This window comes from Myotis myotis, unplaced genomic scaffold, assembly GCF_014108235.1.
Source record: "Myotis myotis isolate mMyoMyo1 unplaced genomic scaffold, mMyoMyo1.p scaffold_m19_p_10, whole genome shotgun sequence".
Taxonomy (NCBI): Eukaryota; Metazoa; Chordata; class Mammalia; order Chiroptera; family Vespertilionidae; genus Myotis; species Myotis myotis.
In genome coordinates, this window is record NW_023416314.1 from 28,984,844 (window position 1) to 29,012,843 (window position 28,000).

Consider the following 28,000-nt stretch of genomic DNA (forward strand, 5'->3'; position numbering starts at 1 on the left):
TTTAACTGTTATCAACATTAAGGTAAAAAATAAGCAAAGATTTTTTTTTCCTATAATGAAACATACTGATAGTTCAACTTCAGTTGCTCTTATGTTAGTTTTCTTTGACAGTGGGATGATTTTGTTATGGAAAATGTAATCACTACAAAAAAGATGTGGGATGTGGTAGTGTAGGAAGCATTCTGCTTGCAGGGTTGGCTTTGTTTTTGCTGTGGGAAATTACTGCTTTTTCCGTTCTATTGTTATTATTAAAGAGCTATAAATACAGACTTATTAAAGAATTGAGCATTTTGTATTTTGTTTTTCTTAGGATTCACTTCTTCTCCAGGTGCACAGCCACATCCTTCAGCTGGCCTTAATGTTGACTTTGAATCTGTGTTTGGAAATAAATCTACCAACGTTATTGTAGATTCTGGGGGTAAGAAAAAATTATTTTATTAGCATTACTATAATGCTCTAATTAGGTTCTGTGTAAGGACAGATAATGCTCCTATTAACATGTGTAAAAAGATTAAATTGCAGTAGTCAAAGAAGTTGTTCCTCCCCCTCCAACCACTAGATGAGAGCTTCACGGGACTATTAACTGTTACTCTTTCCTAGTGGCATTTTTTACTCTGGGAAGATTTTGTTTCTCCTAGAGCTAAATAGATGCAGAAAAAGAGATTTTGCTCAGATGAGAGTGCTGAGATGATAATGGCTGTGTAGATTACTCATCGTTTTTACCTTTACTGAAAGGAAATTGGCTTTTTTGAAAACAAGGAAAATGTAACCTGGGGTACTTATTGAGATAGTATATGTATAAATAGCTAGACTTTATTAAATATCAGAGTTGTGGGTATAAGGGCATTGTATTGTTTTGAGAATGATCCTTTACTATAAATCTGTAGAGCCAGGTTTCTACTTAATTATTTCCATTTAATATCTTGTTAATTGGAAATTTATAAAATTGACATTTCTATTCTTAACATGGGACAACCTTTGATTTTGGTTAGTAGTTAAATTCAAGCCATTTAAAGAAATATATTGACATTGGTCTTAATTTAATAATATACAATTATTTCTCATCCAAAAAGAAAGAAGCAAGTAGATGTAGAATTTATTTTTTTCCATACACTAGTAGGGTTACAATTATATTTGTTGATACATTTGACATTTTCCTTTTGAGTTTCTCTTGCTGGGAAAAGAGATTCAGAAAAGAGACCAATTGTTTATATTTTGTAAACCACCATCTTTTAATTAAATTTATTGGGGTGACATTGGTTAATAAAATTATATAGGTTTCAGGTGTATAATTCTGTAATATATCATGTATATATTTTATTATGTGTTCACTACCCCAAATCAAGTCTCTTTCAATCACCATTTATCCCCCCTATGTACTAGTAAAGCACCATTTAAAAAAAATATTTTTTAATTGATTTTAGAGAGGCAGGGAGAGGAAAAGAGAGACAGAAACATCGGTGATGAGAGGGAATCATTGATTGGCTGCCTCCTGCACGCTCCCTGCTGGGGATTGGGCCCTTGTGCCGTTGACTGGAATCGAACCCAGGACCCTTGAGTCCACAGGCCAACACTCTATCCACTGAGCCAAACCAGCCAGGGCTAAAACACCATTTTTAACCCCTAGAGTGCCTGGGAGCGCGATCGCGCTCCTCCTGTCTTTCGCCAAAAGTGCCGGGAGCGCTACCGCGCTCCTCCTGCAGTGTCCAGTTAGTTCTAAGTCTGCTTTTATTAGTGATGATGATATTGCTAAATATGTCAATTCTTGCTGTGAAGATGACGATTTTGTGGAAGATATTGAATATGTAACTTCATTTACTTGGGATTCATAATTTTTTTCTTAAACTGCTGTAAAATCAGCAAAAATGCCTTGGCAATTTTAGCATAATTCCTAGGATATTGGTTGGCACTCAAAGGGTTAATGCTTCCTTTTTTCTTTTTTTTTTCCCCCCAGATTCTCTGGTATTCCTAGATTGAGCTGTTTACTAGTAGTGCTTTAGGGGTTGGTTTGATTGGATTATTTTTTACTTTCTACCCTTCGGTAGAGAACCATAAGGGATTTTATTTTCATTTCTAAGCAATGTCCTAGTTTAGTAGATAGTTTTATGCAGTTGGAGTATACTTTAGCAATTTCTCAGGTATAATTTAGGTTAGCTGGTTTTAGAAAGACCCAAAATTATTTATTTTGACTAGCTTCTAATGTACTATTTTACATACACCTTATATTCTCCATTTGAAGAGTATAAAAAGGTCTGTAAAATATTATTTCTTAAAATATTATTTCTTAAACTTTTCTTGCCCTAACCGGTTTGGCTCAGTGGATAGAGCGTCGGCCTGCGGACTGAAGGGTCAAGGGCATATACCTTGATTGCGGGCACATCCCTAGTAGGAGGCAACTGACTGATGTTTCTCTCTCATCAAAGTTTCTAGCTCTCTCTCCCTCTTCCTTCCTCTCTGTAAAAAAAAACAACAATAAAATATATTTAAAAGAAAAAAAAAGAAACGTTTCTCAAAGTTTCCAGAGATGTATTTTTTTTTTACCTGTATTGCTTCAGGTATAAGTGAGTCTTAAGAAAATGTTGGGTAAGGGAGAGAATTGTATTTCATTCCTTTCTCTTTTACAACTTTGGAATAAGTTTACTTGAGTGCTTTCTTCATTCCCTTTAACCTAACTGTAATATTGTCTTGAAATAAGACATTATTTCTGTCAAAGCAAATATAGCCTTCTCAATCAGTTCACTTAAGTGGTGAATTTCTTCTTTTTCCATTTAAGAATATACTTAGTACCCATTTTTTGGAGGACTTTCCTGGTAAACAAACAATGAGAAAAGGCAGAGACCTCCTTTAGAAAGCTGTAGCACCAGAAAGTTCCTTACAAATCCTATTTCGTCTGTTTGTAACTTTAAGGCTTTGATGAACTAGGTGGACTTCTCAAACCAACAGTGGCCTCTCAGAACCAGAGTCTTCCTGTTTCCAAACTTCCACCTAACAAGCTGGTATCTGATGACTTGGATTCATCCTTAGCTAATCTTGTGGGCAGTAAGTATTCTTTGGATTCCCTAACCTTCTTTAAAATAAGTTGTTTTATTTATTTATCTTTTAAAAGTAGTTTTTAACTAATTTCTTTTTCCCCCCTGTCCTAGATCTTGGCATTGGCAATGGAACCACTAAGAAGTGAGTTTTTGTTTGTATTCTTTCCCATATGCCACTTAGAGGTGGATTTGGCTTTCATCTTGAAAGTGTGTGTAGAGATGTCATTTGCTTTTTAAATGATCTGTTCAATCTAAATAGATAGTAAACAAACTTCATGATAACAGAACTTAATATTGTCATTTATCTTTATTTAAAGTGATGTAAACTGGAGTCAGCCAGGTGAAAAGAAGTTAACTGGAGGATCTAACTGGCAACCAAAAGTTGCGCCAACAACTGCTTGGAATGCTGCAACAGTGGTGAGTGAAAAGAACTTACGATATACTAACACTAATAATTTAGGTAAAGAATGTTTTTAAAGTGATGGACATAAATGGAAAGATTGTTATTATTGAGTTTTAGAAGTATAAGTAATTTGTATTTAAGGAGGCTTAGTTGACTATATTTGCAGCTACATTTAAAAATATTTTTTATTTTTTAAAAGTATATTTTTTATTGATTTCAGAGAGGAAGGGAGAGGGAGAGAGAGATAGAAACATCAATGATGAGAGAGAATCATTGAATGGATGCTTCCTGCATGCCCCAAATTGCAGATCGAACCTGCAACCTGGGCATGTGCCCTGACAGGGAATTGAACTGTGACCTCCTGGTTCATAGGTCGGCGCTTAACTATTGAGCCATATGACCAGGTGCAGGTACATTTTAATAGCTAACATTTATTTAAAGGTTACTTGTGTCAAGCGTATTCTAATAAATCTATATGGTTTTATTTTCTGTAATCCTCAAATTAAACTTAAATGGTAGCAACTGTTATTGTCCCCATTTTACAAATGAGGAAATGGAGACACAAAGTTAAGTACTTATGTCCAGGATCACAGAATTCTTAAATGATTAGATGGGTGTTTAGAACCCAGATAGCCTAATCCCAAAACATATGCCCTTAATCACTACCCTCTACCACTGGTTCCAAATTTATTATTCATTTATCTAGAACAGTGATGGCGAACCTTTTGATCTTGGCGTGTCAGCATTTTGAAAAACCCTAACTTAACTCTGGTGCCGTGTCACATATAGAAATTTTTTGATATTTTCAACCATAGTAAAACAAAGATTTATATTTTTGATATTTATTTTATATATTTAAATGCCATTTAACAAAGAAAAATCAACCAAAAAAATGAGTTCACGTGTCACCTCTGACACACGTGTCGTAGGTTTGCCATCACTGATCTAGAACATAAAATTTTTACTTTTTTTCTGATCTTACCATTGGTAAAGAAAGTATATTTGCTTGGCTTTTACTAATATTGTCATATAATGCATACAGTTGATTCTATTTGCTGCACTTATGTTCTTGAAGTCACCCGAACATGCTAGGTTCACACACACATACATATTTGCCCAACAATGGTTCAGTGTTTACTAATTCAGTCTTAGGGTAACTTTAAGAACACAAGTACAGCAAAACAACTGTTGACAATAGAGAATCAACTGTGTGTGGGTATAATCATGGACGTGCGCACACACCCACACAGACACACGCACACACACATCTTACCTAGATTACCATAAATCCTAAAAAAAACTTGTTCTGGTAGATTTTATATTTTTTATTTTACAAAAGAGAAAATGAGGTTTAGAAGTATTACTTGACTTGTCTGAAGCAACTCCAGTAACAGGTGCCAGAGTTGAAATTCTAGTTCTGTCAACTGGCCCCAAAGTCAGAGCTTCTTGCTTCTCACTACTGCACTGTTCCCTTCCTTCTCCATCCTCTCATCATCTTTATATTAGAGCTGAAATCTGGCTGAGTCTCTCTTGTTCAACTTCAGCTGGTAACAAATGCCCAGGGAGACAAATTGTTCACCATTCTACATGTCTATAAATGACCTTAAATGACCTCAAAAGCATTTACAAGCATTGATTTTCAGATTACAAATACATTTTAGCAAGTAGATAAATTTGCAAATACAAAATCCATGAATAATGAAGATTAATTGTATATGTTAATTATCATATAGTTATGAAGAAGTTCTGTTACTGTTTTTAATTACTCTAAGTTGTAAATATTCCAGATTAGCTTTATGGGTTTACTCCTATCCTTGGTCAACTGCTTTTTTACCATCCCAATAAGTCTTCCTGGGTCAGAGAAAACCAATTTCTTTTTGTGGAAAATTTTGAAACATGCTTTCTTGTAACAGTGTACTAATAGCAGCATTTTGACAGTGCAAGCTACATATTGAATTAGCCTTCCTGTTGTTACTAGAAACTCCGCATTATCCTTGTTATAGCTACTTGTTATTAAATCCCTTTCAGAACATTGCCCTGATTTCCTTATGTTAATCATAAAATAGTGTGCTGATAAAATTTTGTGGGACATTATCTAAAGAATTCCGTTATCTCCAGTCTTCATAAATAGATAGTAATATTGATTTAGCCACCTTTTTAAGGCAGTAACTTTTCACTGATAGTCATCACTACCATCACTAAAAATAAAACCTTAGATTTAAATAGTTTAGGTTTGCCCTAACCTGTTTGGCTCAGTGGATAGAGCGTCAGCCTGCGGACTGAAGGGTCCCAGGTTCGATTCCGGTCAAAGGCATGTAACTTGGTTGCGGGCACATCCCCAGTGGGGGGTGTGCAGGAGGCGGCGGCTGATTGATATTTCTCATCAATGTTTCTAACTCTCTATCTCTCTTCCTCTCTGTAAAAAATCAATAAAATATATTAAATAAATAAATAAATAAATAAATAAATAAATAAGTAAGTAATTTAGGTTTTACACACACATAGGCACTATCTTGAGTCTATAAAAAGTACACTCTTGGGGGTGTTTGAACAGGTGATTTTTTTTCAAGTGCAAAGCAGCTAGAAAAGAGATTTAAACTGAAATCCATCTCTCTGATTCTGAATCCAGTGTTTTCCCCACTCTAACACACCTTACTGACTAGGGAATGGCATGAGGTTAGGCTAGTGAATTTTATAGCCTCAGGTGTGAATTATACATTGATAATATATGAGGAATGATGTAAATCCAAATGCTGATATGAAGATACAATGGATATTTTATTTTACATTGAATTAGTATTAATCCATATGAAATATTAGGAGTTTGTAGATAGCACATTACCTAAGATTGACTATTGGAATATAATAGGCATCTAACAATCTAGAATTTGTGTATAAGTTGATAAGAGCAATATTTATGGTGCTGTGTCATATATGGTGATGTGTATCATCTTTTAAGATTCTGTTAAAATATTTGTGTGTATGTATTTTGTAGAATTTCTTTTTAATGACTAACATTTAGGGCTGGTGATGTGATTACTACTTAGGTAAACTGCTGCTTATTACATTTCTTTACATTTCTAATCTTTTTATTAATCCTTAAACACTGTCAAGGTTTTACAATTTTTAAAAAATTTAAAACATTATTTGGAATTTTATTAAAATATATAATAATGTTATACTACACATCTTTTAATTATGCTTGTTTTTTTTCCTAGATGTTATATGATGCATCCTTGTTGTTATTAGAGACCCCACCTTGTTAGTGGATGCATTGAATTTTGTACTATTGACACTACTGATAAGTTTTATGTTTAATGACACTTGTAATCATTAAACTATTATGTATGCAAGGGGATAATGCCAAAGACTAAGTTTCCCTTGTCAACCTTGATAGTGTTTTAGTATAGATGTCTTCCATTAGATACCGGAAATATAAGGGATTCTAGGTAGTTAGTGAATGTACATGTGAACTAAAATGCTCTCTGTGTATTTTCCGTTGTGTAAGTACTTGTTCTAATCCAGTGTTATTGCATTATGTAATTGTTCTCCCTGGGAAAAACAGAATGGCATGCATTTTCCACAATACGTAAGTGACCAAAAACTAGCCTTTTTGCAATAAATTGGCATGCTATTAACCACTGCTGTAGCAGAATCTCATAACCTTTCAGCTATTACTTGTTTTCACATTCAGATTTTCAGTGTGCCAAAAATTCTTCCTAGCATCTACTGATTTCATGGGTGTGTTGCAGAATTGATTCTGATGATGGCATGGGAAATACAGATTTTTTTTCTTGCTTAATATTCTGCCATTTGCTGCCAGATGGCTGGGTGTCTGTGTGTGTATCTTTGCTGCCACTATGCACTTGATGACTTCTGAATGAAGGGAAATGTTGATTGTGGTAATGTTGAAAATAACAATTGCATGAAATCTTACAGGCTTCTGCTGTACTTGGCAGTTTGTCTTCTGCTCTTGCAGCTCTTGGTTTTTAAGTAGGGAGAGACCAATAAGTCCTACATGCTCACCCAAATACTAAACTTCTAACTATTCACTTTAGTTATGCTTCATTTACCTTCTCCATGCATATGTTCAAATTGCCATATATTTCCAGTTGTGTTTTTTTTTTTTTAATGTTTTAGCAGTGTTATTGGTCTTTCGCCTGTATTCAGTTTTAGTTATCATTATAAGATAACACACACAGGGAATGTTGTTAAGACAGCAAATAATATCTAAAATGATTTGTGCTAAGAGATATATTTATGGAGCATGAGTTAAAGGAGGAGGAGATCTTCTTAGTGGTGGGTGGTTCTGTTAAACATTAAAGCATAAACAGATTTAAAAATTCATTGCTCCTCAACTTTGCTGTTTTGCAGAAGATAGTTTAAATAATTTATGGAATTAATAAGGAATGCTAGTGTACATACTTTGTGTAAGAGCTGTGTGCTTTATAGAAATAGTCATACTCAATAGTGGTTTGAACTCTTTGGAGTTCTTTGAAAAAAGTGAATGAGGTCTGTAGAAATTTTTTGGAAGATCAAATTGTTCATTGATTTGGGACCTTTAGTTTTTTTCTTTGCTTAAAAACTGGAAAGCCTAGGAAAACATTCAGAAACATTTTTTATTATAGTAAAAGACTTCAAAGTTTAGTAGAATTATGAATATTTTTTAAAATCTGCAGATTTTTGAAGCTGTAAAAGCCTATTGAAATCTTAGATCATTGTTTAAGTAGCTAAGTTTAAATGGTATTTTTTTTCTTTCTAATCATTCTGCTTTTCTGCTAATTGCAAGGCACCTTTTTTCATTGAGCATTGAAAGTTTTTTTTTATTATAGTTGACAAATTGACAGTTATTAATGATCACATGTGTCACATTTAATCACAGCTGTCTTAGCAATTCTTTTAGTGGAACTACAGCTATTAATTCCTTAAACTCAGTTGACATACAGGAGTTATACTTTTTTGTTTATTTTTTCTTTTACTATTTCAGGCACCCCCTGTAATGGCCTATCCTGCTACTACACCCACAGGCATGATAGGATATGGAATTGTAAGTATCCTATATAATAAAAGCCTAATATACTAAGTGTTTGGTCGTCCCATCATCTGTTCAACCAATCAAAGTATGCTAATGATATGCTAAGGCTGCTCAACCGCTTGCTATGACACGCACTGACCACCAGGGAGCAGATGCTCCAACCAGTAGGTTAGATGTTGCTGTGACCAGTGCTGTCTTAGAGCTTAATGCTGGGGTCAGGCCGATCAGGACTGAGCAAAACAGGCCGGACACGTCCTGGAGCCCTTCCAGCTGGCCAACCTCCCACGTCCCTCCCTGGCCCCAATCATGCACCAGTGGGGTCCCTCGGCCTGGCCTGCGTCCTCTCACAATCTGCAATCCAGGACCCCTCGGGGGATGTCGGAGAGCCGGTTTCAGCCCAATTCCGCAGGTCAGGCTGAGGGACTCCAATGGTGCACGAATTTGTGCACCGGGCCTTTAGTTTTTCTATACACAGCCTTTTAAAAATAGGTTGATTTATATTTAACATGTTTTTATTACAAATGTAACTGCAAAAAGAACTTATTGCCACCCATAACCATTAGTGCCTAACACAGAACCTTGTGTGCACCACAGCATTCATTGGTTTCATAAGTATTTCTAGAATAGTCATACAACATATAATCATTTATTAACGTTCACAGTATTAGTGGCTTATTTTTCATCATAACTTTGCTAGGTATTTTATACTTCATTACAAACTCAAACATTAATATTAACTCCAAGTCTTTATTGCTGTGACCAGTGAAGTCTTAGAGCTTAATACTATAGGGAAAGGGAAGAATTAATAGTTGTTGAATTATGTAGAGTTAAAATTAGTCTAGTAAAAGCCAGAGAAATTGTCCTATGACAATGGTTGGTATCATATAAAAACTGCTCTCTAACTTTAAGCTGGCCATAATCTACATTATAAACTGCCCTTATTCTCCTAACTCTTCATATATAGACTCACTTAGATAAGAAATGGAGTTAGTGGCTTCAACCCCCTGTACATGTTTGAGGAACTGTTGCTGGTAGGAGATAGCACTACATCCCTTGGTATTGCTATGGTGGTGTTTGTGCTACTTCTTCATTTACATCTTCTGGAAGTAGGTCTTTTCCTACATATGAAGAAGTTTCACAGCTTTCGGATTGATGGTCATTACATAAAAAAGGAGTCTATACAAAAACTCAGGCAATAAAGTTAAAGTGAAGTTTCTACAAATAAGAGTCTACTTGAAAGGTTAAATAGAACTTATAGAAAGATAAGATTATAATGCATTTTAACCAAATAATACAGTGGTTTATGTGCTCTAGTTTGTCACTGATTATGTTAATTTTATACCATGGAGTGTTAAGTGGTTTTTTTTATAACCCTCGCCTGAGGATATTTTTCCATCAATTTTTTTGTGTATGTGTAGAGAGAGAGCATGGTGGAGAGCGGGAAAGACAGACACAAATATTAATGTGAGAGAAACAATCAATTGGTTGCCTCCTACACGTGCCCTGACCAGGGCCTGGGCTGGGGAGGAGCCTGCAACTGAGGTATGTGCCTTTGACCAGAATTGAATCCAGAACCCTTCAGTCCGCAGGCCAACGCTCTATCCACTGAACCAAACCAGCTAGGGCATGTAGTGGTAATTTTAAATGTCCTATATAATAAAAGGCTAATATGCAAATCAGTGGAACGACTAGTCGCTATGATGCACACTGACCACCAGGGGGCAGACACAACTCAGGAGCTGCCCCCTGGTGGTCAGTGCACTCCCACAGTGGGAGTGTCGCTCAGCCCAAAGCTGAGCTCAAGGCTGGCGAGCGCAGCAGCAGCAGCAGTGGCAGGAGCCTCTCCTGTCTCCACGGCAGCACTAAGGATGTGCAACTGCCAGCTGCCGTCAGTTGCACATCCCTCAAGGACTCCCAGACTGTGAGAGGGCACAGGCTGGGCTGAGGGACAACCCCCGCCCCCCCAGAGTGCATGAATTTTGTACGTCGGGTATCTAATATCTATATGTTTTTATTGATTTCAGAGAGGAAGGGAGAGGGAGGGAGAGAGAGAGAGAAACATCAATGATGAGAGAGAATCATTGATCAGCTGCCTCCTGCACTCCCCATACTAGGGATCGAGCCCTCAAACCAGACATGTTCCTTGATCAGGAATCGAACTGTGACCTCCTGATTCATAGGGCGACGCTCAACCACTGAGCCACCCTGGCTGGGCTGGAGTGGTGCCTTTTTTGTTTTGGAGTGGTAATTTTTAAAGCAAAAGATGGTCAGTTGAGATTCTATTTTCAGTTAGTCAAGAATGAACTAACCTCTCTGTGTATTAACTAAGCTTCTTGATTCTTCTCTCTTAAAATGTCTCAAATAAAATGAAAAATCCACAGAAAGTAACTCTTCAAAGAATCAGCTGTGCATGATGGCATAAGAATTTAATGTTAGCCCTAGCCGGTTTGGCTCGGTGGATAGAGCATTGGCCTGTGGACTGGGGGTACCAGGTTTGATTCTGGTCGGGGGCATGTACCTTGGTTGCGGGCACATCCCCCCAGTGGGGGGTGTGCAGGAGGCAGCTGATCGATGTTTCTCTCTCATCGATGTTTCTAACTCTCTATCCCTCTCCCTTCCTCTCTGTAAAAAATCAATAAACTATATTTAAAAAATAAAAATAAATAAAAAAATTTGATTTTATATACAAAGGCAGTTACTTTGAACTATCTTAGTCATTTTACAGTTTTAAGTTTCCGTATATCTAAAGATGGAAAATTTGAAAAATTTTTGGTCTAAATTATTTTGTCTGGTATACTGCCATAAGGTTTAAATTTTACAACTCATTGTATAGAAAAACCTAAGCTTTTATACAGGCTTTAAAAATGGGCACATTAAAGACTTTCCATACCAAACTAAATACTCTTAAAAATTTTTATCTATCAGTCTTACTTGTATTTACAGGAATTTTGCCTTTGAGTTAAAGCAAAAGTAGTAGTAGTTTTCCTCCCTGTTATCCTTCTTGTTTACTTATCCTATATAATAAAGAGCTAATATGCTAATTAGACTGGACAGCTGAACGACCTTCTGAAACAACCAGTGGGTGGGGCTTCGGGGCCTTGAGGCAGCTGGAGCTGTGAAGGCCTACTCTTGCATGAATTTCGTGCATTGGGCCTCTAGTTTTATAATAAGGGAGATGTGAGCCACATTCTTTAACTTGGTATTTTTCTATTTTTCAGCCTCCTCAAATGGGAAGTGTACCTGTAATGACACAACCAACCTTAATATACAACCAGCCTGTCATGAGACCACCAAACCCCTTTGGCCCTGTATCAGGAGCACAGGTATTAATTAATGTGCTACATGTAACTGTTTTGATGTGCTTGGTGTGGAAGGAGCACAATGCTAAAAATGTCCTTTCATACAACTTGAGAAACAAGTTAGTGCTTTATATCTTTCTCATCTAAGAGCTTTTAGGATTATTGATTATTTGGAGGGAAAGGACAAGCAGATTACAAATATTAAAGATGGAAAATGCTTGGTAACTTACTCTTGATGAATCTAGAGGACAGTTTTTCTGAGGGTAAGGAACCTATTTCTGTTCATGATTCTGGCATGATCTCCTTCGTGGACCCTGGAAACTTTGGCCTCAGAGCTCCCCTGCCTTGTCATTTGAGTGCCAGTGCAGTTGGTAATGGACTGTTATTCTTTTTTCACTGGATGCATGTAGTTTTATATTTGCCAGTGCACATAGTATTACATTGCCAGAATTAGTTAGTGTTGATCCAGTCTGAATCTAGTCTCATGTATTTCATAGTCTAGTGAAGCATTAGGAGATCCTTTCATTTTCAGTCTTTTTAAATTTTTTAAATTTATTTTTAAATTTTATTGATTTTAGAGAGAGTGAAGGAGAGGGATAAAGAGATGGAAACATCAATGAGAGAGAAACATTGATGGTCTGCCTCCTGCATGACCCTCATTGGGGATCCTGCCCACAAACTGGGCATGTGCCCTGACTAGGAATCGAACCGAGCCTCACTGGCCAGGCATTTTTTTCAGACTTTTTGAGTATTGAACTCATTATAATAAATTGGCATCTCAGGGAGTACTAGTAACTGGGAGTAGATTTTGAATTTAGTTCTTATTAAGAGGTAAAATCCATGCTTTTTGCAATTCATATATTTGCCCAGATGCCTCTTCTTTTATGTTACAGTGACCTTTTCTTCCTGTTCCTTAAATCAATTGAGTACTGTACACCTGGATGTCAGGGTAATAGATGTAATAATTACTCTTTTATAAGTCACTTAATTTTTATGTATTTATTAAAAGTCATCTGCATTTATCTATAAGATCATTGTGGGGGGGGGGTATTTTTATTTATTTATTCATTTTAATCCTCACCTGAGAATATTCTTCCATTGATTTTTAGAGAGAGTGGAAGAGAGAGGGAAAGACAAAGAGAAATATCGGTGTGAGAGAAACACATTGATTGGTTGCCTCCTACACAAGCCCTGACCAGGGCCCGGGCCGAGGAGGAGCCTACAACTGAGGTACATGCCCTCAACCAGAATTGAACCTGAGACCCTTTGGTCCACAGGCTGACACTCTGGCCACTGAGCCAAACCAGTTAGGGCTTTATGCATCTTTTAAATAAAATGGGTTATGGGTATGTATAGATTTTTTTTCTATTCTGTCTTTTACTAACAATACTTGTTGTTGTTGTTGTTGTTAATCATCATCTGAAGGTATTTCTTCCAGTAATTTTTAGAGAGAGTAGACGGGGTGGTAGGGAGAGAGAGAGAAAGAGAAATGTTAATGTGAGAGAGACACATTGATAATTTGCCTCCCGTATGTACCCTGACTGGGGCTGGGATTGCATCTGCAACCCAGGTACTTGCCCAGAAATCGAATCAGCGATCCTTCAGAATGGGAGCCAATGCTGTAGCACTGCACACACTGGCCAGGGCTTTCCAGCAGTACTTTTAAGTGCTGGCTTAATTTGCTAAAGAAACAAATTAGATTTTGATAATCTTTTAAGATGTTGATGATTTTCCTTAGTATTTATGTAGATGTTTTCTTGAGATTATGTTTTCCTCATGTTCTTTACTTTTTTCTTTGTTCTTTTATCTTCAGATATATATCATTTATTTTAAAGAATTAACTTGTTATTTTGGTGTTTCTGTGAGTTATGTGGATCATATCACTGTCAGAGACTAAGTGATAAGAACTTAAATGTATTTAAGGGGAAAAATACACACTGTAGTCCAGAGCTATAAATTTACCAGAAATTGCTGGCTACAGAAGTGTTTTCCTGATGTGTGGCTTAACTCTGCACCCAGTCTGGTGTTGTCTTGCAAGCTCCTGTCTCAGAAACAGAATAATTATCTCAAAAAATCTTTAAGATCGATAGATGGGCCTAGTATCACCATCTTTATAGATATAAAAAGCTGAAACTTGGAAAGATTCTTCAACTGAATGACTAGTGAAATTCAACTTATCCCTAGGAATTCCTAATCCTCGTCCAGTGCTCCTTAGTGCTACACTGCCTTATCAATATAGGACTGAGCTGATGGCTATATATGACCCCTTCGGAGCACTGTCTTCCTTTTGTCAGAACCATTCTGCAGATTCCTTGGGTTTCCTTCTAGAATATAAACTGCATTAAGGATATAACTACTATGATTGTCAAGAACATTCTCTACAATTTTGGATAATACTATCAACCTTGAAACATTTTATGTTAGTTTTTCTAATCTTTTTAATATGGTTTTAAAAAAAATTGTCATAAAACTCTACCTTTAAAAAAATTGCTGACCCTCTAGCATCTGCCTTAACCCAGGTTTTTATATCCTTTTGCCTATAAAAAAAAACATAACTCACTGAAACACCGAAAAAGTGCAAGAATTTCCGTGTGCATGAAAAGAAACCATGACAGAAATGCCTTTTCCTAATTACTTCATGCCAGAGTAGAACAGAATGAGAACATTGGTCAGTTTTTAGTTGAGAAGTCAAATTTGAAGTGAGTACTTAATGATAAATATTACTGATTGAAAGAGCACATAAAGGAATCAGTTGATAACTAGAAAAAGAGAAAATCTGGTGCCAGTGAAGTGGCTCAGAAAGGCTTTGGTCTCCTCACAGTCGTCATTTGAATCAGTTGAAAGTTAGAATCTTGAACCTTTTTAATGCAGTGGTTCTCAACCTATGGGTCGCGACCCCTTTGGGGGTTGAACGACCCTTTCACAGGGGTCGCCTAAGACTATTGGAAAACACATACATAATTACATACTGCTTTTGTGATTAATCACTATGCTTTAATTATGTTCAATTTGTAACAATGAAATTGGAGGTCACCACAACATGAGAAACTGTATTAAAGGGTCGCGGCATTAGAAAGGTTGAACCACTGTTTTAATGTTACTTTGAATTCCTTTACCCCCTTTGTTCTCCATGTATTTTATCATATAGTCCCACTGATTGTTTCTCTGCTCGCATTAGATCCACCCTTCTGTGGTCTCCAGTTTTCACCTGGATTTGAACCTCTCTCTCCCGTGTTTATTTTCCAAGTCTCCCTGTGTTCCTTGCCTTTCTAATTTAATCAGTTACCTAGATACTTCAATGACCTTCTATAGGTAGTATTTGTAGCATCTTATCTCTACATTCAAAAATATAAGGAAGTGAATCTAAATATAAGTGAACAGATGAGGCATCCCCTCAGTTTTCCTTATGTATTAAAACTACCTCACAAAGTCTCTTGTAAGAGTAATAATGAGTAAACAGAATATTCAGGGTCTTCAATCCCCATGCCTTTACAATTCTTGATAAGTATCCAGTGTTCTGCTCCTACTTCTTTTCCAGAAGTCCTTCATCTGTCATAAAAATCTGTCATAAAAATGGATTTACTCTTTACTCATTCTCTGCTCATCTCATTTCTTTTCAGACTTTCTGAAGTCTGAAGTTCTTTTCCTTGTTCTGCATTATTTTTCTTTGTAGAACTTATTACTACCTGATATCTGTCTGTCTGTCTGCACATCCATCCATCCATCCAATCTAGCAAGAGACCCTGATACTAGATTGTAAGCCTTTTAGAGCAGGCTTCTATGTGGCTTGTTTAGTTCTGTGTCCCTGGTTCCTAGAATGGTACCTGACTCATAAGAGGTTTTGAATATTATTTGTCAAACAAGTAGATCTGATTGAAAAACAACTTTTCCATCATGTAATTTACTGTTTTCATTCACTTGTAACCATTGAAAATATAGCAGTGTTCAAAATTGCTTTAACTTATTGGTTAATAGCTACTGTAAGCTAAAATGTTGGATGACTGTCGCCTGAGGAATGAAGACACCTTTAATTTCATGATTAAATATTTTTAGTAATTTTAAAAATAAACTGTCTTTAAAGTAGGTGAGATTTTTCTCATACTTTAATTATTAATGATTCTTAGTCAGTTCCTTGGATTAATTTTATCCATTCAGTGCTAGCTAGAACCAACATAATTTTTCTTAATGAATTACTTTTTAGTTTTTCTCATCTTGCTCTATTTTTGCAATTAGATTGAAAATTCTTTAAGGGTAGAGGACATCTCTTCATACATTATAAAATAAATGGTAGTTTGCATATAAAATGAAATCCCACCAAAGTAAAATCTTTTCATCAAATCCCACTTCTATAGCTATTGCCAAAAATCTTTCCCTCTTCCTTGAAATGTTTTAGAAGCCATTCCTTGCCTAGGGAATACCTTACAGCTCCTGTTTTCTTGCTTACTTACTCTTAAAATCAAATTAATATTTTTGAGAGTACTTTAGCCCTCCCAGATATGTTTATCTTCTTGCTATTTATTTAGTGAGCATTCCAAACATTGTACTTTGTGATCTACATTATTATTTAGGTTACTCTTAAGTGCTGCATTAGTGCTTGCTAGTGAGAAAGTTGGTTCTGTTCTTTAGGAAATTGTCTTTATTATAACTTTAACTTCATAGACAACACTGTATTATTGAAATTATGCCTTTCTATACACTCAACCCTTTTGTGTCCCCATTTTTTATGCTGGCTTATTCTTTATTTTTCAGATAATTTTTTGTAACTGCTAGTTGCTTAAAGAAGGGTACTGAGTTCTTCTATTTCATGCCTAACATTGTGCATTTTAAAAAGAAAAAGTACATTAGTGAATCTTCCTAGGTGTTTGACTACATGGAAAATACTAGATCTCTGTAGTTAAAGCTTTTTTTCCTCTTTGCTTCCTCAGTTTTGCTCATTTTTTGATTGGTGGTTGCAGGTTACCAGTGGGTCTGTTTCTTAACTTGCAGAGAATGGGGACTCTTACACCTTCTCTTCCTGGTGCTTAGTTTTAGTTTCTTTTGAAAGTCGCTGATGTGAAGTAGCATGTTGAACAGGAATGCTTACAAGGCAGTGGAGATGTTGAAGATCCTTGCAGGGGAGGGTTGTTGTGCTGGTTATGTTCCTACCTTACTTGAATGAAAAACTCAGAGTGATTCCTCATCAGTCTGTTTTCCAAAAGCAATGTGAGACCAGAGAGTGTTTAATTTGATCATTAATTTTTAACATAAGCACATTACAAGTTTTATATGTTTCTTGAGTGGTATTGGGTGTTTTTATGGGAGATTGCCAGTTTTGTTTATGGAGGATAAGGCTGAAGATACAAAATGGCGGCTGTGTTTTTGTTTGTAATAGCCAATTTTAAGTAGGTCTGACATCAGTTAAGTGTCTAAAAGGAAACAATGGTTTGTTGTACTCACTTTTTACCCTTCTAAATAGGGTTACTGTTGTAGGCTTTAGATATTGGAATAATTTGAGTCTTACAAAAAATGGCCTTTCTAATGACTTTCTTGTGTGTAAGAACTAATGGCTGTCTTTGCTTTCAGGCTAGTTTTGTGAGGTCTGTCCCCCTCCCCCCACCCCCCACTTTCTTGGTGTGTTAATTGTGGCTGTTGGTGGTGCCTCTTCTGTCAGCTGATCTGCCCAGCTGTATTTCTGTGAAGGCCTTTTGCTCTGTCAGCAGTGTTTTGTGCTCATTCAGCCTTACCTAGTAGAAGATAGCATGAGGGAATTTACTTTAGGATTGGAATTTAGTGTCATAGCTGAGAATGGTTCTGGAGTCCCCAGCGTACACCACAGTTAGTCACAGCTAAAATTTGAGGAGTCCCATTCAGTGATCACTGTAGTTAATAAGACAACCTGTAGAATAAGACCATTTTAATGGTGGTTTTGCTGAGGATGTTTTTTCTAAAAGCTAAAAAACCAGAATGTATTTGTAAAATCTTGGGTGACTGTGAAGTTCTACAAAATCTTCATGATGAACATGTAGAGCAGCAGTTCTCAACCTGTGGGTCGCGACCCCTTTGGTGGTCGAACGACCCTTCCACAGGGGTCGCCTAAGACCATCCTGCCTATCAGATATTTACATTACAATTCATAACAGTAGCAACATTACAGTTATGAAGTAGCAACGAAAATAATTTTATGGTTGGGCTCACAACATGAGGAACTGTATTTAAAGGGCCAGAAGGTTGAGAACCACTGAACTGTAGAGCATTGTGTGTGTAGAAAGCACAGGGCTATATTGACTGTGTAATATTTAGTAGAGAAGTCTCTTTTTAGAAGTTTCTCTACTCTTTAATTTGTTCCAGTATGTTAAATACAGCCACAAATTCTGGCTGAGTTGAAATTAATTGGGATTGCAGATTTTTGAGAGGAAACAAAGCACCAACCTTGGAATCAGCAGATCTGCATTTGGGTCTGTTATTAGTGTCCTAGAGATGCTGTAACAAAGTGTACCACAAACTCGGCCTAAAACAGTGGCCGGCAAACTGCGGCTCGCGAGCCACATGCAGTTTTTTGGCCCTTTGAGTGTGGTTCTTCCACAAAATACCGACTTTTGCACATGGGCCACGAAGTTTCACTCGCACTGTACATGCGCGCCCGCACATGGTATTATGTGGAAGAGCCACACTCAAGGGGCCAAAGAGCCGCATGTAGCTCGGAGCCGCAGTTACCTGACCACTGGCCTAAAACAATAGAAATTTATTCTTTCAAGTTCTGCGAGGTTAAAAGTCCAAAAACAAGGGCCATGCTCTAGAACAGTGATTCTCAACCTTCCTGATGCTGCGACCCTTTAATACAGTTCCTCATGTTGTGGTGACCCCCAATTTCATTGTTACAAATTGAACATAATTAAAGCATAGTGATTAATCACAAAACAATATGTAATTATATACGTGTTTTCCGATGGTCTTAGGCGACCCCTTAGGACTTAGATTCACAGGTTGAGAACCGCTGCTCTAGAAGTAGGATCCTTTCTTTTCCAGCTTTTGGTAGCCCCAGTTATTCCTTGGTTTATAGCTGCAACACTTCAACCTCTGCCTCTGTCACATGGCATCCTCCCTGTCTCTGTCTTTTCAGGGCACTTCCTCCTTTTATAAATGACACCAGTCATTGGATTAAGGACCACCTAACGACCTCATCTTAGCTTGATTACAACTGCAAAGACCCTATTTCCAAATAGAGTCACATTCATAGGTACCCAAAGGTTAGGAAGCACTTCAGCATAGCTTTTGAGTACGGGACACAGTTCAACACAGTCTTAACCCAGCTCCTAACTAATTTGGTGTTTCAGGGCAAGTGGCTTATGTAACTTGGATGAACCTCAGTTTCTTCATAAAATCGTGATTTTTACCTTATATACTTTATAGGTTTGCTATAAGGATCAAATGAAAATATTTGTAATAGACTTAGGAACATCGAGGTTTGTTGTTTTTTAAAAAAATTATTTATTATAAGGAGGTTTTTAGTTTTAGACAAATGCTTTAAGGTTGCCCTATTTTCAGAAATTATCCCTATTCACTGAGTTGTTCCTGTTTCCAAATTCTAACGTATTAAAATACAGTTTATATTTCTTTCCATGAATTACAGGTTGTTTTGATTATAAATCATAGTTTTGAAATCTTAATTATGACTCATTATTATTTGATGACATCAGATAAACACATAGATAGGATAGGGTGGTCATGGGCTACATTAGGGCCTGACTCATTCACGTGGGCTGAGGACTGTGGACATTGCACAGAAACCAGATGCAGGATTTTTTTTTAATTGTTTATTGATTTTTAGAGAGAAGGGAAGGGAAACGGACAGACAGACAAAAAGAGAAATAATCGATGTGAGAGAGAAATATCAATTCCCGTACTCATCCCAACTGGGGATTGAACTAGCTGTGTGCCCTGTCCATGAATCAAACCTACGATCTTTTTGGTGTATGGGATGATGCTCCAACCAACTAAGCCACCAGACCAGGCCAGACACATCACGCTCTAGAAGTAGAGCACCTGAATTGACTCAACATTTGTAGAAGTGGTATCACCCTAAAGTACCAAGCTTTGTTTTATAATTAGAATTTTTTTCTCTCCAACTTAATATAGCTTAGACACTGCCTGTTTGTGGGGGAGAGAAACCTTTTTTGAAAATGTCGAAGACAGTGGTTCTCACCCTTGGCTGCACCCCATAAGAAAGAAACAGAATTTCCGGAGGATGAGGCCTAGAAATCAGGATTTTAAAAAGATTCCCAGGTGATTCTAATGTGCAGCCAAGGTTGAGAACCACTGGTCTAAGACCAAGGAACTGTCTCCTTTGACATTTTTAGTGGAAGCCCAGTATATAAATCAGTTGAAAGCAGGTAGGTAGCCTCAAGCTCATATATGGAACACAGTTTGGATTTTTTTTTTAAACCAAACTAGAGCGTCGGCATGCAGACTGAAAGGTCTGGGGTTCAATTTTGGTCTAGGGTACGTACCTTGGTTGCAGGCTCAACCCCAGCACTGGTCGGGGTGCATGTGGGAGGCAACCAATCGATGTGTCTCTTTCACATCAATGTTTCTCTCTCTGTCTCTCCTCCCTTCTACATTCAATGGAAAATATCCTCAGTGAGGATTAGCAAAAATAAAAAGAAATAATGGCTCTACTTAATAGGATTCTGCAGAGACATTAGCTGTAAAACTGAATCATGGAATAGTAGGTTGTTTTCTGATAATGTTTAGAACATGGCCAAGCCACTGGTGGTGCATCTGAGTCCACTTGCATAGAGATATAAAAATACAGTGTGGTGTTTCAATATCTTATACTAAAGATAATGCTATTCCTCACCTGTCTCTGTGAAGTGTGGCTAAAAGACAGGTTTTTCTCTACTGTATAAGGTCGAGGGTATTCCTCTGTGTTAACAGTTTTAAGTTATTATAGACGTTAGCAGCAGTCTTCAGTTGTAGAGAGGTTTGGATACAACAGACCTTCAAAGAGAAATGCTCCTAGGTCACTGTCCAGTGCAGCCGTGGGCAAAATATGGCCCGTTTGAAATGAATAAAACTAAAAAAAAAAAAGACCGTACCCTTTTATGTAATGATGTTTACTTTGAATTTATATTAGTTCACACAAACACTCCATCCATGCTTTTGTTCCGGCCCTCCGGTCCAGTTTAAGAACCCATTGTGGCCCTCGAGTCAAAAAGTTTGCCCACCCCTGGTCCAGTGCCTCCTGAGATGAGATGATTAGTGCTTTGAGAGTGACAGGAGTAATGGTGGCCTAACTCTGTGATGTTACTGATGGGCAGAAGCACAAGATGGGGTTTATTGAACACACATTCAGGAAGTGGCTAACCAGAGGCACTAGAGTCAACCTACAGGGCAGGCCCTCGACCTTGCATGGTGTGCCTATGCTTTGGTACATGTGCCGGAACCAGTGGTACCAGATGGTCCAGGGTTGCTGCATGGCCCTGTCCTTGACGCTCTCTGTAGTCAGCCTAACCAGTCTGGGCCACCTGCTTCAGATGGGTATTGATGATATGAAACTTACTGCAGGAATATTAAGTTTTATTTTCTCATGTTTTAATTTAGCTACATATTTATTGGTGTGAGACATACATCTAATTATTTTACCAATTTAAGAAATAGTAGAAGTATATAGTTAGAAATTAGCATGTTTTCTCCCAAGGAAAATTGATCCTCTTCAGCATTATTTGTAAGTCTCTAGGAATTCTCTCTACCTGTATGCTCATACATTGAGGTGAATAAAAGTGTTCCCTTTTATCATATTCTTCAGGGGCTTTCTCAGGTCTTCGGACTGCTGCTCATGAAAACATGTGGTTTAAGAAGACATGTTAGTGTGAGGCTGTCATAGGAGACTTGTGACTTTGAATGCTATCTAATTGCAATAAGCAAGGTTTTTGTTTTTATTTTAACAAAAGAGAAAATTTGTTTTGGAGAAAAATCCAGTAAATCTTAGACTCCCTCCAGTTCAGTGATGATGATCACCAGTCTCTGATTAGTTATCCATGGCTGGTCTAAAGGGGGCGTAGGAGACATCTTTCTAATTAAGTTGTACCTTAATCTGTCTCTGTGTGAATGATATTTGAATCCCCAAACCCAGACATGCTGCCGTGTCCTCCCATCTGTAGCTGCTTGTGTAATTCCATCATCTTTTCCATTGTTTTTGAACATTTATTTCTGAGAACAAGGTATGAATTAGGAAAATGACTCAACCACTGATAAAACTGACAGTGATTTCTTGGCATCCAAAACAGCACATTGCATATACTTGTGATATAGTGTTTGCTGAAACTCATTGGCTATTTAATCTCTATAGTGTTTTTCTTTAAAAAATAAAATAAAAAGGTAGAAATGAGATCACTTTGAGCCAATAAAGACAGATTTGGGATCATGAAATCCTTTATAGGATTTGAGCGTTGAAGTATGAATTGAAACTTTTTACTTAATCAACTTTGATTTAATACTCAATTGAACGCCCATAAAAAGGACAGCTCATTTTATAATTGCTCTGTGCTTACATGACTCTGCAATCTCATGCAGGGGGAGGGGAAAAGTTACAAGTTCTGAACTAAAATGGCTCATGTCTGGTTTGAATACACTAAATGTAGGCTCAGTGAAGGAGATACATGTATGAAAATGAAGATCTTGGCTCTTCAGGAACTGTCTTTCTTTGAGGGAATAGCTAAGATGATGTTGTTGAGTTCAACAGTCTACTTGCCTTAACATACATCCAAATTAAATGATAGAAGAAAATTCCAAGAATCAAGCAAACATATTTAAGCAGGAAGCAGAATAAAAATCTTTAATTTCCTAAATTCTGGGCAGTTAGCCTAGGTGACCTCTAAGATCACTTTCCCCTCCCAGAGTGTACACATCAGCTCCGCCCTGTCTAGGTATCAGGCAGGAGCCAACTCTATGTGCAAATAATGTGAGCACTGGGGACAGGACTTTGCATGTCCTGTGAAGAAGGAAGGAAAAAATACTGCAGCTCGATATGTTGGGTCTGGACTAGGTCAGAGTTTGCACAGCTTTTGGCAGACAGACTGGACACAGGAAGCCATCTTCCCTCAATTATAAACAACAACAACACAATTGTGTGCTTCTTCCCTCTCTGATGCACATATAGCATAATAATCTTAACCATGGGTCAGCTTAATATCGACCTTTTTGGGTAAAAGACTTTCTTCCTTTGGAATTCCAGAAACAAAATTTTTCTGAAATACACATGCCATTGGATGCCCTTTAGCTTGACATGTGACTGAAATTTTTGTTTGAATTTCATTTTCTACAAGGCTGCCTTTATATTTAAAGTTGACAAAACAAAAACCACTTCTTTCATTACATTTTCTGCTTTCATGTTCTGTCATTCTGAGCTCTTTTTTTCTTTCCCTCTCTCTGTCTTCTTCCCCCTAGCTGTCGGCAGCATCCAGCCCCTCCAGTCACAGTCCTCACAGAGCTTCAGGAAAGGACCCTTTTGCAGAGCTCTCTTTGGAGGATTTCTTATAAATCACTTTAGGTATTGCTGCTTGTTGGGGGAGATGGGGACTTAAGTACTTAAAAAATTTATCAAACATGAAGCACCATTCACTCTTCTCCTTAGTTCTTTAAAGGACTCGGTTCCCTCTCTTCCTCCTCCTCCTCCTCCTCCTCCTCCTCCTCCTCCTCCTCCTCCTCTATTTTTTAGGTGAAGAGTAAAAATAGATCAAGATAGGACAGAAGGTACAAATAATTTTTGGAAAATATCTTTAATATAATTAGGAGATATTAAATCAAAAGACCATTTCTCATGTTTACATGGAAAGCATCCACTGCTCACATCAGGTGATGAGAACAAATACCACCCTTAAAAACTGGATGTTTTAGTCAGTTTAATAGAATCATAGAGAACAAACAACACCGTTTTTACACATCGGCTCAGAGCTTGATTGGGAGCATCGTTGGTTTAACATAATGGCCAGGGTTAGTGTGAAAAATTCATTTTAACAGTTTCTTTAAAGGGCTATATTTTTATGTATGCCTTTTCATCTAAAAATAGTAACATTCCCCCTCCACCCCCCCAAAAAACCCAACTGAAACACACAGCTTATATTAGTACTAGAGGCCCAATGCACAAAATTCATGCAAGGGGCTCGGCCCTCGCAGGCCCGCGGCCTCTCCTACTGGTCGTGCTGGAAGGTTGTTCCAGAAGGTCGTTCCGCCGTCTAGTCTAATTAGCATATTAGCTCTTTATTATATCAGATTATTTATTTATTTTTGTTAAGGGCAAGTGAATCCTTGGGGCGTTTTTGATAGAAGGCTTGTGCATTTGATCCACACTGCCTGCTTTTGCTGGAAGACAGTGTAATTTGTTCTTGCTGCTATAGCCCACAGTGCAGGTATACCTTCTAGATCTTGAGTTTGTACTCTTCTGATTTGATAATAGTTTACTGTTACTTCTACTTCTCTGGATGAGCAGCTTAATGGATATCATGAGGGAAGGGTCTGAGTGAAGAGTGACACCCAATTGAAAAGTATTTCCTTGTTGATCTTTTGTATTTTTATTTATATTGTAAAGAAATGATTTAGTAAGCATAATATTACTATTCCTTTAACTATCTCTAATTTTATGATATCATTTGGAAATAATGTTTTAAATTTTGCTTTCCTAAAAAAAGATTTTACATGGAATATTTATGTTCATGGAGAGATTTTCTGAACTTATGAAAAAATTGTTCATTTGCCTTCTTTTACCCCCTGGTTTTAGTAATTAAAAAGATATTTATAATTATGCTTCAAATATTGAGTTCTGCCACATGATAAACTGATAATACTGTTTTATAATTGAAGTTTGTGATAAGCATGCTATGAACACTTCTGAGCCAGTTGAATGGTAAAAGTCACAAAGCGGTTTTATTTGTGAGAAGACGTCCTACAGTGCAATGAATTAATAACTTAACATGCTTTTTTTCCCCCCCCAGATACAGTTTATGTAACTAGATGGAAGAGAATGGAACTATTTCAAAACGACAAGTGCTCAAGCAGCAAATACTTACTTGCAGCAAAATCCAAACTGCTGTCTCCTAAACTCTCTTCTTCCATTAGAATGCTACAGTAACACAATGGAGGCCCATGAAGGAAATTGGGACTAGTCTATAGGAGAATGTATTAATACAGTTTATAAAGCCAAGAATTGCCATGATTTCAGACTAAGATCTGTCTTTCTGGTGACTAACCCTTCAGTTCTTTCAACTTCTATTAATACCCATAATCAGTAACCTACCAAGAAAAGCCCTCATTTGGAAAGTGCAAAATTTGTATTTGGAAAAGCTGCCGGAGAGAAGAGCTATGTCCTTTACTGTAATGCAACAGGACTCTGGGGGGATCAAAATCATAACTCTCGATTATGCAGTATCTTTCTTTTCTCCAATCCTGACAAAAACAGTAATTACAGTTAATTTTTCTTTTTTAAAAAAATTATATATTCAGTTTGCAGTAGACATTCCTTAAGTATTTGTATTTATTTATGATTATCAATTTACGTAACATTAATATTGTATCAAACCTCCTTATGAAAATGAGTATGGATGTACACAGTATGTTTGATTTTTATCCACAAGAATGAATCTGATTCAGAATGCTTTTCAGCTGACATACAGAGCACTAAATATTTTAAGGCAAGTCCATAGGTCTGAATCGCTTAAGAATTTTCAGTCTCTATGGGATTTAAGACAGCATTATAAATGCATTAATTCTTATAGTCAACTCTGTGCCTAGGATTTTGCAAGGGAACAGTTCACTGACTAGGAAAAGCACTACATTAAATTCAGCATTAGTGCATTGGGAAGGAACTTTACTGCTTTGTGCTTGGCATGTCATTATTTTCCATTTGACATTAGGGCCTTTCCAAAATGAATGTGAGGAATTGCTTTCACTTCAGGACTTTCCTTCTTTTCAGTAAAACTCTAGGAGGTGTTATGGGGGGAGGGAAAGGGACAAAATCCTTGAACCTTTTATTTGGCTCATGCCATGTTATGATCATGTACCTTTTAAACAAGGGTAAATAATATCTTTAAAGTTGATGTCTAGCCAAGAGTTTAGTTAACAAATAAACTGCACTGTTGATCGGTGCTTTGTGTAAATACATCTTAACATTTGGGTTGAGAAGGGCCTTAAGAAGGAAAGTTTGTTGTAGGAAAGCAATTCTGTACATGAGTTTAAGCATACTTGTTGCATTGTCTTTGCAGATTCTATTTTTGTTTACAATATTAAAATGTATGTTAGCAAAAATGGGTGGATTTTCAAATAAAATGCAGCTTCCACAAAACTTTTATGTTATTCTGGTCTGAGGTACATTTTCATTTTTTTTTCTTTGTCATCAGTATCATCATTTTTTTTGCTAATAAAAGTATATGCAGGTGATTATATTTGCTGGTTTAATAGAAAGTAAAGTTTATTACTGTTTTAACTTAATTTCTGAAAAGACTTATCTTAGTACTTCTGATTACCTTCTAGGCTTATTGATAAACTAAACTACTTATTAAAAATTTTCATTTTTGCCTTTTGATCAGATGCCTTTGGTCAGGTAAGTTCAAGGAGGAGAACGCTTTGAGCATTGACATATTGATGCATGTGGTTATGTCTGCCAAAGAAACCTTTGACTGTATCATGTGTCATATTGAACAGTGAATAGGATTCAGAATACATAATAGAGGATTAAAAGCTTTGTGCATTGATAAATGTTTGCATTATATTTGCCATGGTTGGAAAAAAATAGCCTTTAATCAATATACTTTGTTAATTTGAACAGTTTTTAAGTTTCATAATTATTAAACCATTTTCATATTAATTGGGAAATTGTTCTTTTGTAAGTTAACTTCCTTAACATCACAGATTTTTATTTATCTCTGCTGGTGTTTGAGTAGGTGTTATATTTGAGGTCTGTGGCTTGTTCCTTTTATGTTTCCTTATATTTGTTGGTATGTTTCAGTTTGTGAAGATGCTTTGTAAATGTTTCCATCTTATTTTTTGTTCACACAGTTTTTGGGCTTGTTGGATACGTAGGTATTGTCCATACTTTACCCATTTTACAGATTAAAATCAAGAACTAAAAAAGAAACTTGTTCAGATCGATGAGCTGACAGACCGAGGAGTCAAGTCTGGTTTCGTGGTTCATTGTTTTGCCTGTGACCTGCTGTTGTTAATTCAAATGTGTAAACTGAAAAGAGAATTTCCCTCGTGGTCTAGACCAGGAGTGGGCAAACTTTTTGACTCAAGGGCCAGAATGGGTTCTTAAACTGGTCCGGAGGGCCGGAACAAAAGCATGGATGGAGTGTTTGTGTGAACTAATATAAATTCAAAGTAAACATCATTACATAAAAGGGTACGGTCTTTTTTTTTTTTTTTTTTTTTTTTTTTTTTTTAGTTTTATTCATTTCAAACGGGCCGGATTCGGCCCACGGGCCATAGTTTGCCCACGGCTGGTCTAGACTGATGACCAGTCTTTATTCCCAGATGATCTTCTCCTATGGATCACATGTCCTGCCTCCTTTCTGATGCCTAGACATTAATGACAAGGAAAAACACAAAACATATGCTTATATTAACTTTAATCAAAATATAACAGGTGAGGTAAATCAGCTGTAGAATGCTAATTAAACCAGGTTATAAACCTGTACATGTCCACACCATTTTATGACCCAACCAGCAAAGTTGGTAGTGGCTACAGAGAAAGGTAAAATTATTAGTAGAAGGCAGCTGTACTTATCCCAAATCATTTTCAAAATTGTTTGATATATCACAGAGTATTATGAGGAGCCACAGCACTCAGCTTGATAGCTCATTCTTACCTTCCAGAAAAGGTGGCGCCACCGTTTACATCAGTGGCCTCTGCAACTATCCTAGGACTTGCTCCAGCCACACTTGCTCCTTCCGTGGTTCTGACCAGCCCTGTTGGAATTCTGTCTGAATAGGTACTGAATGGGAAGGCTGCAATGTCATCTTCATGCAATCTCAGAAAACCTCGACTAATTTCTTGTCTTTATTAAGAGGCAGTGTTCTATTCAGTGTGTCACCAATCAGAAATATTTTCTAAGTTGCTAGCTGGTATTTCTAGTCTAATTCTGGTATGAGCACTTAGTAAATGTTCCATTGTTATTGATGTAGCACACAGGTGTAGTTTTTATGCTATATGAAACCACCCACATTGTCAAAAATTGTGTAAAGCTCTTTCTATGGTATTTCT

At 36.9% G+C, this 28,000-nt stretch overlaps 1 protein-coding gene across 14 annotated transcripts in view; it reads left to right on the forward strand.

Moving 5' to 3' along the window:
• PICALM (phosphatidylinositol binding clathrin assembly protein) overlaps nt 1-26,605 on the forward strand; it is a 111,521-nt gene extending 84,916 nt beyond the window's left edge. For 3 of the 14 annotated variants that reach the window (XM_036324751.1, XM_036324753.1, XM_036324759.1), the window contains 9 exons: nt 311-418; nt 2,908-3,039; nt 3,144-3,174; nt 3,350-3,449; nt 7,001-7,024; nt 8,423-8,482; nt 11,689-11,793; nt 23,194-23,296; nt 24,738-26,178. In XM_036324751.1, the coding sequence (XP_036180644.1) occupies nt 311-418; nt 2,908-3,039; nt 3,144-3,174; nt 3,350-3,449; nt 7,001-7,024; nt 8,423-8,482; nt 11,689-11,793; nt 23,194-23,286 (653 nt within the window). In that variant the 3' untranslated portion in view covers nt 23,287-23,296; nt 24,738-26,178. Of the gene's footprint in view, nt 1-310; nt 419-2,907; nt 3,040-3,143; nt 3,175-3,349; nt 3,450-7,000; nt 7,025-8,422; nt 8,483-11,688; nt 11,794-12,662; nt 12,682-23,193; nt 23,297-24,737 lie in introns of those variants that run through there. The other 11 variants (XM_036324764.1, XM_036324754.1, XM_036324761.1 and 8 more) reach the window with 6 other exon arrangements.
• Nucleotides 26,606-28,000: the final 1,395 nt, after the last annotated feature.